Source organism: Talpa occidentalis, unplaced genomic scaffold, assembly GCF_014898055.3.
Source record: "Talpa occidentalis isolate TD23 unplaced genomic scaffold, MPIMG_talOcc4v2.1 talOcc4.11, whole genome shotgun sequence".
NCBI lineage: Eukaryota > Metazoa > Chordata > Mammalia > Eulipotyphla > Talpidae > Talpa > Talpa occidentalis.
Genome location: NW_023601104.1, coordinates 76,810,551 through 76,829,588, shown reverse-complemented (window position 1 = coordinate 76,829,588; position 19,038 = coordinate 76,810,551). Strand labels below are relative to the sequence as shown.

The 19,038-nt window shown below is 35.1% G+C and overlaps 1 protein-coding gene across 6 annotated transcripts in view; it reads right to left on the bottom strand.

The window, feature by feature from the left end:
* PCNX1 (pecanex 1) overlaps positions 1–19,038 on the bottom strand; it is a 142,293-nt gene that overhangs the window by 33,519 nt on the left and 89,736 nt on the right. For all 6 annotated transcript variants that reach the window (XM_037503611.1, XM_037503615.1, XM_037503613.2 and 3 more), the window contains 9 exons: positions 18,353–18,506; positions 15,561–15,593; positions 12,420–12,591; positions 11,846–11,956; positions 9,618–9,709; positions 7,108–7,217; positions 6,048–6,153; positions 4,285–4,377; positions 1,491–1,641 (listed from right to left, as the gene is read on the bottom strand). In XM_037503611.1, coding sequence (XP_037359508.1) covers positions 1,491–1,641; positions 4,285–4,377; positions 6,048–6,153; positions 7,108–7,217; positions 9,618–9,709; positions 11,846–11,956; positions 12,420–12,591; positions 15,561–15,593; positions 18,353–18,506 — 1,022 coding nt within the window. The remainder of the gene's footprint in view (positions 1–1,490; positions 1,642–4,284; positions 4,378–6,047; positions 6,154–7,107; positions 7,218–9,617; positions 9,710–11,845; positions 11,957–12,419; positions 12,592–15,560; positions 15,594–18,352; positions 18,507–19,038) is intronic.

Here is a 19,038-nt window from a genome sequence, read left to right as displayed (position 1 = left end):
ATATACACATACAGATAAAACATAACATCTCAGGACAATATGCAAGTATGATTATGTCTTGAAGTTACTTCATAACATTCATTTTCATTGCCAGTAATATTTATTCTAATACTTTAATATTATTTCATTGGGGACAGTGTGTAGGGTAAACTGAAAGATTTAAATAAGTTTCTTCAGCTACCTGAAAGCAACGTCCCCTGACTATAGGAAATGTTCAAATGAGTAATATTTTTCTTTCAGTTGCTAAAATCAGTAGAAGGTAAAAAATCTATTTTGATAAGATCTAGCACTTTCAATAAGTCACATAAGTTACATTCATTAAAAATTTGTAAAAATTTAGACAATGTTTTTTTAAAATCAAACTAAACATTTTGGTGATTTTCTTAAAGGAAAACTGGTGAGCTTTAATATAAATCAGATACACTTGCTATTATTCATATGTTAAAGCAATACCAATAGTTCACCATCAAAAAATACATCATTTGAGTTATATTCCTGATGGTAAGGATAGGCCAATACAATTTCATGTCATTTTCCCTTATTAAAAGAGCAAAGTCTACACAGTGATATTACTGCAACCTACACTTTAGTGTTTATTTAATTATCTCTGCAGGATCAAACTGATGATCAAAATTACAATACCATTATGCTTTTGTCAATTTTGCTGTAAGACTCAGGAAATTTGCTTTAAGAATGCGAAGTGAGTTTGGGATAGAAAGCTTTCAAATACTTCATAGTTCTCTACTAAGTTAATTGATCTTCAAACAATTTCTTTTCCAGAGAATTCACTAACTAAAAAAAAATCTGAGGAAAAATATGCTGACTAATTAAATCACTGGTATGTAATAAAATATGCCATAGGTCTGAACTTTAATTATTTCTCTAAAATGAAAAAGTATAGCATATAACAGGTCATAGGACCTACAAACTAGAGCTAAACACTTAAAACAGGAAAGAAAAGTCAGGATTGAAAGTGGCAAGCAATAAGCTTGCCAAGTAAACTGGTCTTCTGCTGCTTTAGAGTCATTTTATACTTTATCCCAAATCTGCTCAAACAACAACTACAAATGTTTTTACTTCTTTTCACTTTATCAAATCTTTTATACCATGCTCTGGTATGACATACTGTCTCTGATAGAAACAGGAACAAAGATCTATTTTCCCTAAACTTTGAGTTAAAAGTATTTCAAATTCAGCTGCATGCATATGGCAAGGTAAAATGAGTGAAAGAGTGAGAACTGGTCAGAGAGATCACAGGTATACATTTAAAGAAGAAATTAATTTTATTCAGTGAAAAGTTGGCATTGAAGTACTGACATTTATATTTCAACTAAAATTATAGCATTCACACAAAGTTTGACATATTACAGCTTCAAACCTAAGTACAAGAAACACAATCCAATGTGCTACTTGATACTTAAAGCTGTTGTCTGTCTACAATGAGAAAAAATCCATAGTACTCAAAAGGAAGTGTTTAATGACCCACTTACTTCGAACTTCATATTGATTATACTCTACTGTCTTCAGTAGCGGGTGAGAGAAGCAGTGCCATGGTAGCTGTTTTCTAACTTGAGGCAGGACGTAATGGGTTACAAAGCCCACAGAGCCAACCAGTGCATACAATACATACTTGAGAGCAGGCTACAAGAAAAAGAAAGTTGAGAAAATCTGAAGTGGTTTTCTGACTCACAGGAAAACTTGTGACTTGTCAATTTTATATTTGATAATGAACAAGTAAGTCAATTTCAGAATCTAGGAACTAAATATTTGCTTATAGTGAACACGTCCATATTATGCAGTTTTCTCATTTAATTAGCTACAAAAGTTAGTGATTAGTCAAGGATTACAGACATTTAAAAATGTGTTGACTACTTTCTTTGTTGCTCACTATTATATGATGAGGATTGGCCTGAGTTGTATTGCTTGCTACTTAAAGAACAACGACTTAGCAGAGAAATGTATTAAATTGTTTTAGCTAGTAGAGAACCTGTGTAAAGTAAAACAGTAAACGTTTGTGAAGAACAGAATAGATAAGAAATATATTTTTTGTGCTTTCTCATGGCATATCACTAGAACAGAGTTCTTATGTATTACTAAATCACAAAGAAGGAAATCAAGTAACATCACTTCAAAGAGTCCATATAAAAGTGTTCTATTTAGAAACTCCAAGATCTCTTAGATGTGAAGGAGTCTCCATCTGCACCTGGAAGACACACTGGACCTTACTTAACTATGAGTGTTCAGAATTAATAGTTCAGATTGAAAATAAAGAAAAGCAGGTGAAAACATTAAATAAGATGAAATAATATAAGCTTTGCTTCTGGCCAAAGACAGTAACAGGGATTTATTCTCCCACATGAAACAACTAAAAGAGGATACTAAGTAAGAATCAGTGGTTTGCAGTACACTAGACATAAGGAGATAAACAGTGAACCCTGAGAAAAAAGAAAGAGAAAATAAACAGAGGCTAATTTTAGGACTGCCCAGTTTACAGCCTTGATAGTATGTCCAAGCTGCAATGTGGGGAAGGGAACCCACTGAGAAGCCTGGTGGTCCCTTGACTGAGACAACAGAGCGGAGAGACTGAAGAGACCAAGACGCAAAGATGACTAATGTCCACAGAACAGACTGTACCAAAGGGAAAACTGCATGGAGAGAGAATTTTGAAGATAGGCAGAGGTCCCCTTGTGCATCCAGAGGAAATCAAAATGTGTATGTGAGAAAGCTACATAAGGCCAGAGGAAGAAATACATGAAAGGATTAGGCAGAACAATATCAGCACTTACATAGAGCTAAGAATTGTGCCAATTTGCACAGCCAGACTAGAAAAGCTCTTGATTCACAGGGCACTGGTTTGAGTACTCAAAAGGGTACTGCCTTGTAAGAGGAATGAATATTAGTCCTAGATTAAACACAATCCTGGTTCCAACTAACAAATCTTAAAAGCAAGATCTAACAGGATCAAAATATTAACAAATAACAGCGCATAAATTTAAGAAAGTTCAAGAATATTTCTAGAACTACAAAAATATATAATCCTCAGCAAAGTAAAATTTATAATCTTTCACATCCAATCAAAAATTACAACACATGCAAAGAATCAGGAAACTATGATCCATGAAGGAGAAAAATCAACCAATCTAAACCAACTCATAAGTGACACAGAAATTAAAATTAGCATACAAGGACATTAAGAAAGTTAAAACTCTGTTCAAATTAGTATGTAGAGGCATGAGAGATATCAACAAAAATATAACAAAGTTCTAAAATTGAAAATGATAAGGTCTGAGATGAAAACTACAATGTATGGGATTAACATGGGATTAAAGAAGAAATTATTAGTAAACTAAACAACAGAGCAATAGAAATTATTTAAAATTAAACACACAGAAAAAAGTTAAAATAAGAGATGACTGTGAGGCCTCCCTGGTGGCGCAGCGGTTGAACGCTGGGTTGCAAAGCTGCCCGCTGCCTCTGCAGCACCAGTTCGATCCCCAGCCGCCAGGCAAGGGTCCCACATGGCGCACAGACCTCTCCTGCCGCCCACTGCTCCCCTCAGCAGTGTACTTCGGTCCTTCTGCCTGTTCTGCTCCCTGCTCTCGCTCTGGTGAATTCTCTCACCCTCCCACGCTTCTGACTGTACCCAGTGCTTGTATAAATAAATAAATCTTTAAAAAAAAAAAAAAGAGAGATGACTGTGGGGAAACTTTAAGAGGACTAAGATCATGGAAGCCGGAGGGTGCACCATGGAAGTCAGTGTCCAACTTGGTTCCCATGATCCCCACTTCCTGGTATTTACACCTGCTTTTATTTCTCTCCTGCACTGTATGAGGATTACCATGTGCGACAAATAGATACAGAAGAAGTGGTGGTATGTCACACTGGACATCAGTTATAAAGTATTGGGGCATCTGTGCTGAACTTTCTCCAGGGTCATTGACTCTACAAGAAACCAACTATCATTTCCAGAGGATACTCAGGCAGCCTGTGGTAAGAACCACAAGGAACAAAGGTCTTTAACCGTAGTCAGGCAAGGGGCTCAGGCCAGCTAACAGCCACAGTTGGTTGCAGCTCCTTATGATTGCAGCACTGTAACACACTCTGAGCCGGCACCATCCCACTAAGCAACTCATGGATTCATGATTCAGGGGCCCCATGAGGAAGTAAGTACTTTATATTAAAAAACAAACAAAAGTCAAATTCCAGATTATGGACAAACATTACAATAACCAGAAATGAATCCAAGGATTTTCCCTCAACCAAAAGAACAAAATAATTCCTTACCTGTAATACTGTGAACACTGTGCTTACATGAATAGCAAAATACAGCACACCCATTACAATGCACACTACTAGGTCAGACTGTAAACGCTCACTCTGGAAAAAAACAGAAGTTTTTGTTTTAGACATAAGAATTGTCTAAATTTTTTCTTTATTCCTGGCAAAGGTTGGAATATTTCTCCACTTATCCTACTCTTTAGCACCTCTCATGTTTCTTATCCATAATAATTAGCTTATGTTTCTTATCCACAATAATCCATATTTTGATTTGACACTGTGATACTAAGGAAATGAAGTTAACCTTAATTTAACTACTGATACTTCCACATAACATATACGGATAAAAATTCCCCCCACTCCCACCAGCCTTTTACATATAAGAAGAGAAAATTAAACTTACTATATAATTTACAGAGTATATCCTTTGGAATGACCATGTTATGTATTTCACTGGCCTTTTGAAACACCAAAACAGTACGCGTATGTCCTATTTTACTCAGCAGATTTTGGTGATCTTAGTAGTTATAGCAAAAACTAGAAATCTTTTGATACCTGTGGTTGTCAGCTGAACTATAGATTTATATTTTGAAGCTAGATTCAGAAAATGTTTACTGTGTTAAACATGAAACATACTTTGCTGACATGGAAATTAAAGTCAGGTAAAACCATTTTAGTTCTATCTAAAGGCAATTTTATATTTCTAAATTTTTCTAAAAAATAAATGAACAGCTCTAATTCAATGAAGGTAAATATTATCTGTAATTCAAGAATTACCTATATTCAGTGTTTCACAAAAGGAAATCATCTAAAACAACTTAGAAAAAGAGTGTTCTTATATTTTGTTTCATAAAGCAGATATGAACCTATAGAATCTAGAATAATTGCTAAAAGGATACCGGTGATATTAAAATTATTTTAGAAATTTTTAAAATTACTACATTTACTTAAATATATTAAATTGGTTATTTAACACTGTTATTGTTCTCTCCTTCAACTTGGAACATACACACTCATGAAGACACACTTTCTGGATGCCCCTGAGAAATAAAACATGCTGAACCACTTGTAGATGATTTACTAGGACACTGTTTAAATCAATAAGAACATTAACAACAGGGCCTCCCCGCTGGTGCAGCGGTTGAGCGCTGGGTTGCGGGACTGCCCACAGCCTCTGTGTCGCCGGTTCAATCCCCAGCTGCTCCCTGGCCACTGGAGGAGGGTCCCACATGGCGCGCAGACCTCTCCTGCTGCCCGCTGCTCCCCTCAGCAGTGTACTTGGGTCCTTCTGCCTGCTCTGCTCCCCGCTCTGGCTCTGGGGAATTCTCTCACCCTCCTGCGCTTCTGACTATACCCAGTGTTTGCATAAATAAATAAATAAATAAATAAATAAATAAATAAATAAATCTTTAAAAAAAAAAAAGAACATTAACAACAAAATCAATCTAATAAATGATCATATTCACCTTTCAAGTCCTAGTTTAAGTTGAATAGGATTACTGCAAACAATGAAATCACATAATTTCACTTGATCTACAACTGACCATTTACCATATTATTATTTCTTGAAGTCTGAGGAATAAGCATTCTTATAATCAAAATTTGAAGTAAAGGCAATCAATAATACGTATATGTCTTTGGGGGTGAAGGATATATGGTTACATGGTTATGACCACACTTTTCTCCCAATTACTAAAGTCTTGTTGTTATATAACATGGTGAACTGTCAAAAATAAGTTTTCAGATGACTTGAAAAAGCTAAAACTTACAACAGAATTTCTAAGTTTTTCAGGCAGTGGATCTTTTACTTCAGACAAAGGGTCTTCTGGATTTTTATCTTCTGATTTTGGAAAAATCTTGGATTGCACCAAAGAGCTTTATATTAAAAAAGAGAGGGAAAAAAACCAATTAAAAAAACACATACATACCCTGATAACCAGTAGTTATCAAAGGGCAAATAAACTTTACTGTAAAAAACCAAGTGATCCAAGTATAATTTAGTCATTAGCAAATTACAAACTCTAAAAAGTTTAAGATACCATAAAGAAGGATACAGTGAATGAATTTTTGTTAAAATGTAGTTCTTGCAGTTTGAGAGAAAAAGCTAACAAATACTTTCAGTGAATACATTTATAATGACTCAAAACTAATTTTTTTAAGTTATAAAACTGGAGTTAAAAAATATTTGTCTCGGGCCTCCCTGGTGGGCAAAGGTTTAAGCACAGCACTATGAAGCTATGTGCAGCCTCTGCAGCAAGTTCAATCCCCGGCCTGCCAGGGAGCTACCCACATGGCGCTGGGTACAGTCAGAAGCGCGGGAGGGTGAGAGAATTCACCAGAACCAGAGCAGGGAGGAGAACAGGCAGAAGGACCGAAGTTCACTGCTGAGGAAAGCAGCGGGCGGCAGGAAAGGTCTGCACGCCATGTGGGACCTTCGACCCGCGGCTGGGTATCGAACCGGCGCTGCAGAGCTGCGGGCAGCTTCGCAACCCAGCACTCAACCGCTGCACCACAGGGGAGGCCCATGGGCTGTCACTTAAAAAAAAAATTTTTCTTCTTTCTTTTTTTATTGAGGTTTGTAAACACTGGTTTCCAACACTGTTGAGTTTGAAAAGATTAGAGTTTCACGCCTGGGCAAATGTATTCACCATAACTACCATCAAGGTCTAGTCACTACATCACAGTTAATTTATTAATTGTATTTGAAATTGAATACAAATTAAATCAGAGCACTTTGGCAAAAGGGCTCTAGAAAACATAATTTGAAAGTTGAAAGAAATGCCAACTTAGTTAAATTACTTTAGTTTACTAGCAATTGATTGCACTTACAAAAGTACAGATGGATCACTGCTTTGTCTGCTGAGATGATAGGATATTGCCACTAACAAGCCACAAAAAATAGAGAAAAGTACTGGAATATGCTGGCCATCCCAGGAATCCTATTCAAGGAAAAAAGAAGTTTGACAGAACAATTTACTTCTAATTCAGAATCTATCACATAATCTTGTTAAGTCAATTATTTTGGAGAAAGATTAACTAAAATCAAATTCAACTAAATTGTACCCATACATTTAGAATTATTAACTTCTGATGAACTAAAATCAAGCTGCTTGGCCATCCTCAGATTTCTTATGGAACAAAAGCTCTATTTATATGCAAGGAATAAATAATATATTTGCTTCAGTTACATGCTACTTTAAATTTCTTTTAGATTTTAAGTGGTATTAAGCTATAGTAAACTATATTCACCCTTTTACAAAATGAAATAACTTAGTGTAGTAAGTTTTTTGATTATATCTAATAATGGATCAGGGAAAGGAAACATGCAATACATTAAGCAAAATAAAGTGTCGACACCTGGTGTGCTACTTGATGACTTTGTTATATAATACGGCATTATATAATCAGCATTACACTGTATTTCTTAAATGAACAAACCATATAATTCAAGAAATAAATCACATACAAGCTAGTTTCTAAGTCCAACCGAACATGTTTGGGATGGGCCATGTCTGTTCTGCCTACAGCAGTGTCTCTCGGAGCTATGTGCATGGTACACTGCACCCAGTAGGTAATAGTGATACAAGGAATAGTCCGCAGTCCTAAATATGGCCTGTGAGGTAGAAACCAATCTAATCCATTGATTCTCACTTGGGATTTGAGAAGGGAAAATGAAAGAGGGGAGCCAAGTGGGAATTTATTATAAAACTTGATTTTTAATTTTCTTTAATTGAGGTAATGTAGGTTTGCAACACTAGACATTTCAGGAGTATACAAGCTTACACCTCTTCAAATTTATATTACCACCGCCTTCACCACCAAGATACCAATAACCCTCCACCACAGTCCATTGGACCTCCTTCACTCTTTGTTTCCATGCCCTCCTCCCTCTCTGGTAACCCCAGTTCCTCAGTCAGAATCCAAGGGTTTGTTTTTGTATATTCCACTGCTTTGTTTCTCTATAATCCACATGTGAGCGAACTGATCTAGTTATTTGTCTTTCTTGTCCTGACTTACTTTGCTTAGCATAATCCACTTCAACAACTTGCCTTCCACCCTCCCCCTTCCCTGTCCCATTTAGTAATAGTTTTGGACACTATTCCACATCACAACATACAGACCTTTTTTAAAAAATGGCTAACTGAAAATCTTATTATCATCTTACTGAACATTTTATGTTGAGTCCCATTTATAGATCTTTGTTAAGTATCTCCTAAATAATTATTGCCCTCATCTTTGGAAATACTATTAACTCACAGTGTATAAACAAGGATACTAAGGCACAGAGGGTTTGAGTAATTTGTGAAATGAAATGGTGAGGCCAGGAAATAAACTTCCTGGTATGTTTGAGTTTGTTGAGAAGGAATTTAAAGAGCTTGAGAATAAGAGATAAAAAAGAAAACAAAGTAAATAAGAGAATGTATATAGGAATAGCATTTGTGCAGTGATAATAAGGTAGACATTCAGATATAATTAAATTGGTAAATATTCAGAGACTGTGTGGTGGAGTCTGGGATGGAAGAATCGCCAAAGAGGCTGCTTTTGTTAAAGTCAACAATTTGGTGATTCTATGAATTTATGATTCTATGAATCACCAAATTTAATAAAACTTTTTGAGACTCAATTGCCTCTGAAATTTCCTTTGTGGGATTCACTTCTAACACTTAGATATTGGCATTCCCATGATTCTATCCTATCCATCTTTTCACAATTGATATCAGCAATCTTTCTCTGATACTTTAGTTTTGCTGATGAATTCTAGATTAATCATTATCTCAAATCTCTCTACATAAAATTACCTGTTACGCATCTCCAGATACCCTGTATCAAAAAAATACAGGTTTCCAAATGTAAACCATAACCCTTTCTCGCTAAACTCCAAGGTTTCAACCTTACGCATTAGCATCAGAGCAGTTGTTCATGCCAGACTCTACCCAAAAGTCATCCTAGATCCTATTCTGGCTCTTTGTCTCTTTATCCGGGGTTCCCAAGCATACTCACTGAATTCAGTGAGTGAATGATACTGACATAAATTCTTAACTTCAAAATTAATGTCATAATATGTTATCACCATGCTCACTTCTATCCCAGACCAGCTTAGTTTTTAACTGTTTCAAATATTAACCTATGATTACTGCATGGAAAAGGATTTTCTCAGTAATGATTAAGAAATTCCTTTCAAATTCAAAATAAATCAGAATGAGAATAATGCCTAATAAATGAAGAACATGGAAATTAATCCTAAAAGTGGCACTAGAGGAAAAAAATATTAGTCACCTTAAAACAATTTTCATATAGAAGAACAGCCTTAAAAATAAAACATACACTGTACTGCTCACCTTTAAAGCGCCGTAACACAAACCATATAGCAAGGCCACTGCCACAATGCTACAGATAAAGCTGTAAAGTGCTGCTAGCAGGCTTGTAGTGGCTAGATGGTTGAAATGAAAAGAAATTAACATTTTATAAACATTTATGGAAAAACATCCTAAAACGTTACTAGAAAGTATTTAAAATGGCATAGAGTGACTGTAATTAAATATCTACTCATTTGATTTTTAATCAGTTAGTTCACCCTATGGTTTCAAAAGATTTTCAAAGGACAAATTACTAGCCACAACTTTTGATACAAAATAAAATGTATTTGCTTTGGAAGTAATGAATATTTATACCTTATGGAAAGACTATATAAATGCCTCAAGAATTTATCTTATTGTTTACAAAAGGATGTAAATAAAAATGAAGCTAGCAGAGGACTGAAAAAAATAAAACAACTAATGCTGTATTAATCATTAACTGAAAGACATTAGTCTACATTAACAGAACTTGTGTTACACACAGAAGTAAATGTGTATCCCCATGTGCTAATTCTCACCAAAAAAATATAGCTCTGACTAATTACTAAGAACAAAAAAAGAGTTCCAAGTGCATTACTAGTAATAAGGAATAAAAGATGGCTGAGATAACCTCTATTTTTAAAATATGGAAAACAGATTAATGGCAATTTTATATGGTGACCACAGAAGAAATCTATAGGAAAAATTTTTCTTTAGGAGATAGTAAAAAACTAACACCTATTACAAGTTTGTAAATTACAATATGACAAACATTATAATCTATATTGAGGTAATGTTGGTTTACATTGTTGTTTTTATTTTGAAGTATAAGATCCCCCGCTTCCAATGCTATCACTCTAGTTTTCCTACCACCAAAGCACCCACAGTCCATTACCACAGTCCACTGTGTCTCCTCCTCACTTGTGCTCTCCCTCTGAATGCCTCAGTTCTATAATGTGCTTTCAAGGGCTAGTTTTTGGTTTTGGCTTTATCTGACCCATCATTTGGTTTCTCTATAGTTCCACATACAAGTGACACCATCCAGTATTTGTCTTTCTCCTTATGACTTATTTTGCTTAGCATGATCCCCTCCAGTTCCATCCATGTTGCTGCAAAGAGGGTGAGTTCATCCTTTATAATCACTGAGTAGTATTCTATTGACTATATATACCATATCTTCTTGATAAAGCCAAATATTATAAATTACCTACACTAAACCCTCATCACAGTACTAAGATTAATACAGAATCTTTAATAGTTCCTAAATATTGTACTGTCTCCTACCCAATAAACCATGCTTAAATCTTGCCCAGCCTTAATTCACTCCTCTTCAAAACATTAAAAATGCTCTAGATACACAGCAATATAGGAAAAACTTGTTTTCTATTTAAAATTTAAGCAATAATATCAACATCTTAGCTGCAGAGATTACTCGGAAGATAAACCGTGACTGAAAATGTGAATTATGAAAATAGACTATAAAGTCACAGTAATTCTTTTCCTTTCATATTTTTTCTCTAGTTTTTCACTCATCTTTTAATAAAACTTAAATTGCCAAACTAAGTAAGGGTATATTTTAACCATAGTGGCTGCCCACAGGGTTAATTTTCAAGTTTGGCAAACCATTAACTATCCCAAGATAATAATCATTCATTTAACTAAATATACATGTAATAGGAAGAATACCAATTAACATCCACATATTCTACTCTAAAAACAGGTACTTAAAAGCATTGTAGTTGTAGTGCTCCCATTCGATTTATAAAACAAAGTTCTGAAACCAACTATATAGCTATACCAAGTGCATACACCAGTTCAAAATACAAACACAATGTCTTATGTCAGAACTCAATCTTTTGGAACACATGGTACTATACATATATTTCTTAAGTCTATATAGGTTCCATGCAAAATAACTATAACTTAATTTTAAACAAAAGTGCTTTATAACTTCTTAGAAATCAACTCCTATCACTTTCTCGCCTTTTGGCTAAGATCAAGTGCAGAAATCAACTCCATATTCCTGGATCTTTTGTTAAAGTAGGACACTTAACTTTTTCTTCTCTACAGTTTAACTGCTGCTCAGTCTTAAATTTTATGTACCTTTTTTTTTTTCTAATTTTAATTCTAAAATGACAACCAGAAAAACATGCTAAGGCTCAGTTTATTACTTCATGATCTATAAAATTAATAAATACTCTAACCTGTAATTTCTATATGGAAGTACTCACCATTACCACCAAAGATATGAATATCCAATTGTTCACAGAGGTACATCACAAATGTATTCACCTGAGGCAGGAGACCAATGAAAAATACTATTGGGAAACAGAGTGTAAACACTATAGAAGGAAAGAAAAGGATATTAAAAATAATATATCATATCTATGCTTTTGCTCATTGAGGATCATAAAGAATAAAAAGAAGTCCAAAATTAAGATAAAACACTAAGCAATTTTTTAAAAGATATTTAAAATTATTATCCTACAAAACTCGGTATTTAATAATATTTTGAACTATAAAAAGCAACTTTAAAAATTATTTCAATCATTTTCACATAATAGGAACCTGAGATACAGAATCCCAGTACATTGGCTTCAAAAACAGAAGGATTACTGTATTTGTTCATCACCAGCATTTTCAGTCATAATAGCCCTATAGTTTTCTTCTTCACTGAGATTACAATAAATGGCAAAATAAGCCTATTAAATTATTTTTATCTATGTAATTGGCCTATTCATCAGTGAGCAGCTTATAAACATATAAATTAAAATTAAGATTTGAGATACTTTAAAGATTACTTACCTATAACTAAATCCCTGGCTGATATAAGCACCAGTGGATTGGTGAAAGTTATTCCATATAATTTGAATTTGGTTGCAGTAAGGTTTCTGCTACCATAATCCAAGAGCCAAATAAGACCACAACATAAGCAGAAGTAAACTGGCCTACTGTAGGCAATGATACGATTATGACCCTGAAAATAATATGAAAAAAGATGTTACTTAATTTCAAGAGCCATAACTAAGCACTGTGATCTTTGATGGCTCACAGTCTATAAATTTAAAATGCTTCCATATGGAAATCAGGTTTCTGATGTTTGCAGAAGGAATTACAAATACGCAAAGGAGGAAGAATATAATGAAGCCTGGATAATGGATTAAAATTAGAGGTATCAGTATGAACTCATTGTTTTTAATATGCATATAATTAGATATTAGGTATGTGTATATATGTAGGTGCATGTACATGTAAAGATGTATTTTTCTTAGCTTTATCCATTGAGAAGATCTAGAAGCAATGACTTACTAGTAATAAAGATGGTTAGCATCCAGATCTTGGTTTATAAATACTATTATTCACTAAAAAAGAACCAGGGTTTCATAGAGACAAAATTGGTTTTGGGCTAGGGTTGGGAAAGTGTAAGATGAGCCTGAAACATATAGAGTGCCAAAAAGGATGTAGAGTTAACTCTTGAACAACTCAGGGGTTTGGAGAGTGACACTCCCCACCCCACAGTCAAAAACCTGTATAATTTCGAGTTGGCCCTCCACACCAGAGTTTGATCTGTGGATTCACTCAATCGACAGCAAAGGTTGGTTGAATCTGTGAATGTGCAACCAGCAAACAGAATAAAATCTAAGTGGATCCTGCAGTTCAAATCCTGTTGTTCAAGGTTCAACTATATTTAAAGAATGGCACTGAGACGTCGAAAGGAAATAGCAAGCAGCTTTTTGACACCCAATTGCCAAATCAGAAGTGATTTCAGTATCAAAACAAATGAGAGAAACATAATAGTACACTGAATAAAATAAGAATCCATTAAAACACACAAACACACAAACACAAAAAAAAATAGACAGAGGACACGTTCTTTCTTACAGTTAAAGGAATGATGGAATTAGGAAAATCACTACCTGGCAATCACCAAATGATAACTGATTCAAGCAAAAAAATCAAGATATTCTAACATAGGTAAACATCAACAGTTATTAAAAACAAAAACAAGTAGATAGAAGTTTGCTTGGCAACCAGACATACATAAAATCTTGAAGTATCTCCTTTAAGAGACTTCTTTACTAGAAGAGAAAAACAGTAACATTCCAGTGGAGTATTGGTTCTTAAGGGAATGGAAGGGGGCTTCCCCACAGAGGACTTCTAGAAATGTCTGGAGATATTTTAGTTTTTACAATTGAGGTGCACATGCTACCAATATCTAGTGGATAGAGGTCAGAGATAATGCTAAACACCCTACAAAGCACATGCTCCCTGCAATCAACAAAGAATTGTCCAGCTCAAAATGTTAATATTGTAGAGGCCTCCCTGCTGGCCTAGGGTTTAAGTCTCAGTGCTATCACTGCGATAGCCTACCCTGGTGGCCTGATTTGGATCCTGGCCAGGAAGCTGGCCCACATATGGCACAGCAGACCTCTCCTGTCTCGCCCACTGCTCCCCTCAGCAGTGTATTTCAGTAAATCTGTCTGTTCTGCTCCCCACACTGTCTCTGGTGAATCCTCTCACCCCACACACCTCTGGGCTATAGTTCTTCCATGCAAAAATAAATAAAATCTTTAAAAAAGAAAGTTAATATTGTAGTGGCCAGAAACCCTGCAGATACTACCCCTAGCCAAAATGATCAAAGTTAATATCACCAGTAAAAGGATTTATCAACAGCATGGGTTTCCTAATAAGATGTCCTGAGAGTACAACACTTTCATAGTATTTCTACCAAAATTTAATGTCCTCTATCTAATCAAGATTATCAGAAAAACCTGAATTAAGGGATAGTCTACAAAATAACTGTCCTGTACAAGGCAAAATGTCAATATTTGAAAGACAAATACTGAAGAACTTCTCCATGTTAGAGAGGCTGAAAAGCTCAAACCCATAATGGATTTTCTATCACAATTGAAATGATGGAAAACATCTGAGTAAGATCTGTGCCTAGCATTATACCAATATTAATGCCCTATTTTAATCATTATATGGAATGGAATGCCTTTGGTTCTAGGAAACATACTCTGTAGTATTTGGAGATAAAAGGGCAAAGAGGCATCATGTCCACAATTCACTCTCAAACAGTTTTGAAAAGTGTGTGTGCACATATACGTATGTGCAAGAGAGAGAGAGAGAGAGAGAGAAAGAGAGCGAGAGAGAGAAAAACTAGAAAAGGAATAAGCACATGTGGTAAAATGTTAACATAGGAATCTAAGTGAATTACATCAGGAATTCTTTGTATGATACCTGTATCTTTTCCCTAAGCCTGAAATTATATCGAAATAAAAAGTTAAATGATACTTCCATATCATTACATTTCAAAAGCACTGTTACAAAATAATAAACATAACCAGCTGAAGGAAAAATCACTTGCCTCTTTGTTTTGCCTTGCTCATCTACTCTCATTAAATATGTATGGGCAAAAATAATAATATTCAAGTAGAAAGGCATTGTCATAAAATCGGGGTCTGTTTCTGAATTACTTGAGGAAAGAATGCCTTTTTGTCTGTTAAGTAAATACTCCATAGTGAAGACTAAAAGTGGATCATACATCACAGTAAATAGTGTCAAGCAACTAATACTTTAAGTCATAATACAAAACTTTCCAACCTCAAAATTCTATTTTTCAATACTTATTCATGATCTATTGCTCAAAATTTATTAAATGCAACTCATGAAACAGATGAATCTATATGAACCATGTCTAATTGATAACCATCTCCTTGAAATAGGTTGTCAAAAATTTGAATTATTATGCTCATTTTCAACCAAGATTTAGAGCATAATTACAATGCCACTTTACTTCGAGCTCATATATTTCTAATAGTAATGTCAAAACTTAAATGAGAAAATAACAACATAAATTTTAATTCAATCTGACATGTGACAAAGAAAGGTTTTGATGAATGTTAAGAAACTATGAATTACAGGAATGTTACAGTGACTTACATGTCTGGGAGAAGAAGAATCTGGTTGAACACTCTAAAAATGAAACAGAAAGACAGATTATACTTCTAAAGTCCTAGTAATTTTACAAGTAACTCAAAATGTCTCAAATAGGGCCTCCCCGGTGGCGCAGTGGTTGAGCGCTGGGTTGCGAAGCTGCCGGCGACCTCTGCGGCGCCGGTTCGATCCCTGGCTGCTCCCCGGCCACCTGAGGAGGGTCCCACATGGTGCGCAGACCTCTCCTGCAGCCCGCTGCTCCCCTCAGCAGTGTGCTTCGGTCTTTCTGCCTGCTCTGCTCCCCGCTCTGGCTCTGGTGAATTCTCTCACCCTCCCGCGCTTCTGACTGTACCCAGTGCATGTATAAACAAAACAAACAAACAAACAAACAAATAAATAAAACATGCCTCTGTTAAAAAAAAAAAAAGTCTCAAATAATTTCAAGGACAGATTCCACTTGGCTTATGGTATATAGATCCATCTTACTATTTGGCTCATTACTACATGTAAGAATAGCTAAAGTACAATGCTTTTTTATACAACACTACTCCATTCAGGAAATAAACAAAATTCTAGTTCTGTTCACAAATTCCAAGCTTAATAAATAATTCAATAGTGTTTGCATTAAGCTATGATCTGTGTTTTTACATCAAAATCATCAAGTAAGTTAAACTATATCCTTCTAAAATAAAAATGTTGGAAAGTGTTACACAGCTACTTCCAAAATCATGACTCTCCTCCCAACACCAGTTCATTTCTAGTAACATATGAAACAGTTTCTTTAGGATAACCTATCACCATCCTACAATTCTACATTAGATCAAACTCACCAAGTTTGGTAAGAGGTCCTTGGCTGGATATGAAATCTGGTTTAAACTCTTTCAATTTTAAAATCTATCCTCAAAAAGTTTTGTTACACTCTTTCTTATTTCTATTTATGACATTATTAGTCTTCAAAGTCAATTAATTTAAAATAAAATTTGTCATCTTTTACGTATCTTTTACAAATCTTTGTCATCTTTTATATGTCATCTTTTTCATATCTAAACTTATATTAACCTAAAATTAATGGGACACTGGGACACAAGGAACTGGAGAATAAATTTAAGTGGCTTAAGGCAATAAAAGGATAGATTAAGGGTGGCTGAGACAGAAAGCAAAGGCTAGAAATTTTGATGCAGAATCACCAAATTTAATCAAAAGGACTTGGCTGCTTGTCATTAGGTATCAAAAAGGAAAAAGTAGAGGTTCTAAGGTTTTGAGTCTGTGCACTACTTTCAAAAGCAAAGGAATGGAGAAGGCAAAATATTTAACCTAAGATTATTATGCCGGGCCTTTCTGGTGGTACAAGGGGTTAAGTCGCAGCACTACGAAGCAGCAGCTATTCACAGCCACTGCAGCATGGCACTAGTTCGATCCCCTGCCGGCCAGGGAGCCATATGGGTTACCACATGGTGTAGCAGACCTCTCTCCCCTGTCTCACCCACTGCTCCCCTTAGCAGTATATTTCAGTCAATCCATCTGTTCTGCTCCCCACTCTGTCTCTGGTGAATCCTCTCACCCCCCGCACCTCTGGCCTATACCCGAGTTCTTGTATGCATAAATAAATCTTTTTGAAAAAAATTATGATGTCTTCTTTTTTAAATGTGCCTGACTGTTAGGTATATGGAACCAGAATTTTTAAAGTTGAAGGCTTTGAAGTACAAATGTAGATAAAATTATTGATAGGGGCGACAAATCAAGTAAGAAGAGGATGACCTCATTGATAAGGGCTTACAAATTAAAAAAAGAGCCAAATAAAATCCTATCAAATTCTTATAAATTCAGAAGAGATCAAAAGAACAAAGAGGCATCAACAAAGGAAAATAAAGTTATTCAAAAAGATAATTGCCAGGGTAGTATAGTCACAGAAAACCAGTGAGAGTAAAAAAATGGAATACACTTTTCATAGGGATTAGATTATGCAACATTCAGAGAAGGAAGCCTAAGAAACGAATACAGATTTGACAATCAGAGATTATTAGCAGCCACACAGACTGTAATTTCAGTGTTGCAATAAGGAAAAATATATGGATAGGTCTTGGAGAAAAGGAACAGTTGACATAGGTGACTTATTTCAGATGTCTATCTATAAATAGTGAGAGAAAAAAAGAAAGAACATTTGATGGTATAAACAGAAATAAATAATAGTTTTCAGGACAGGGAAGGTTCTGCATAATGGTGTATATGAGGCAAATTACCAAAACAAGCAAGGTGTTGCTGACTAAGAAAGAATGGAAAGGAAAGAATCCACATTAACAGTCCAACTGGTTTTGCATGGATGGTAAAAATTGTAGTATATGATTCTCCTATTTTTGGAAAGCTTAAAATAGATAACTTGGTATTTTAAAGCCACAGAAGTGAGAACAACTTTCCACTTCCAATATTAGTTTTGACATTACCATATCTACCAAAGACTGATTTTAATAAATTTCACCTACAGAACAGAATATTTAAAATATAAGAGGGAGCTAATCTTCATTCAAAAGAATAAATTTCAATAATACAAATTCTTATTTTTAACAAGTGCTCACACATTTCTTCTAATACATGAAAGTAATTTTGAGGATGCTTCATTTATATATCATTTTTAAAGTTTATATGTCCCTTCTGTTCCCTGCCATATTTAAAGTAAATGTCTAAAGAAAATAAATCGAAAAATAAACATGACAATTCAGTGATACACACACACACAATCTGAAACCTTCTGCCTTTTAATACAAATATCATCCCTGTAGTCTGAAGAGAGATGTTGGTACCTTAAGTAGTGAATATTGACAGCTGGCTATCACCAGGCAGAATTGGAAGACCCATATATCTCTGAAGAAGCCTTGAATGAGAAGAACAGAGCCCAAAAAAGCCACAAGAATAGCCAGGATGACAGCTAACACATTTTCTAGGATCTCACGATTTCTGCAGATAGAAAAATTTTGAAGTGAATCATCTCTATAATAAATTAATTGGGATGAAAAAAAGAATGACATCAACATGTTCATATTACAATGCTCACAGTGTTTTAGTACTAGATTTGAATAAGTTTGGATTACACTGAAAAAGAAACGAGTTTATGTAAAAAATTAGCACAAATTTTTGGGGCCTCCTTGGTGGCGCAAGGGGTTAAGCACTGCACTATGAAGCAATCCGCAGCCTCTGCAGCATGAGTTCGATCCCTAGCTGCCAGGGAGCAACCCACATGGTGCAGCAGACCTCTCCTGTCTCACTTGCTGCTCCCCTCAGCAGTGTACTTGGGTCAACCTGCCTGGTCTGTTCCCCACTCTGTCTCTGGTGAATGCTCTCACCCCCCCGCCGCATCTCTGGCCTGTACCCCAGCTCTTGTATGCATAAATAAATAAATCTTTAAAAAAAATTAGCACAAATTTTTATGTGCAAATAAAGGATGCTACAGTGGGCTGTGAAGTTCTAATTATAACACATACGTAGTTTT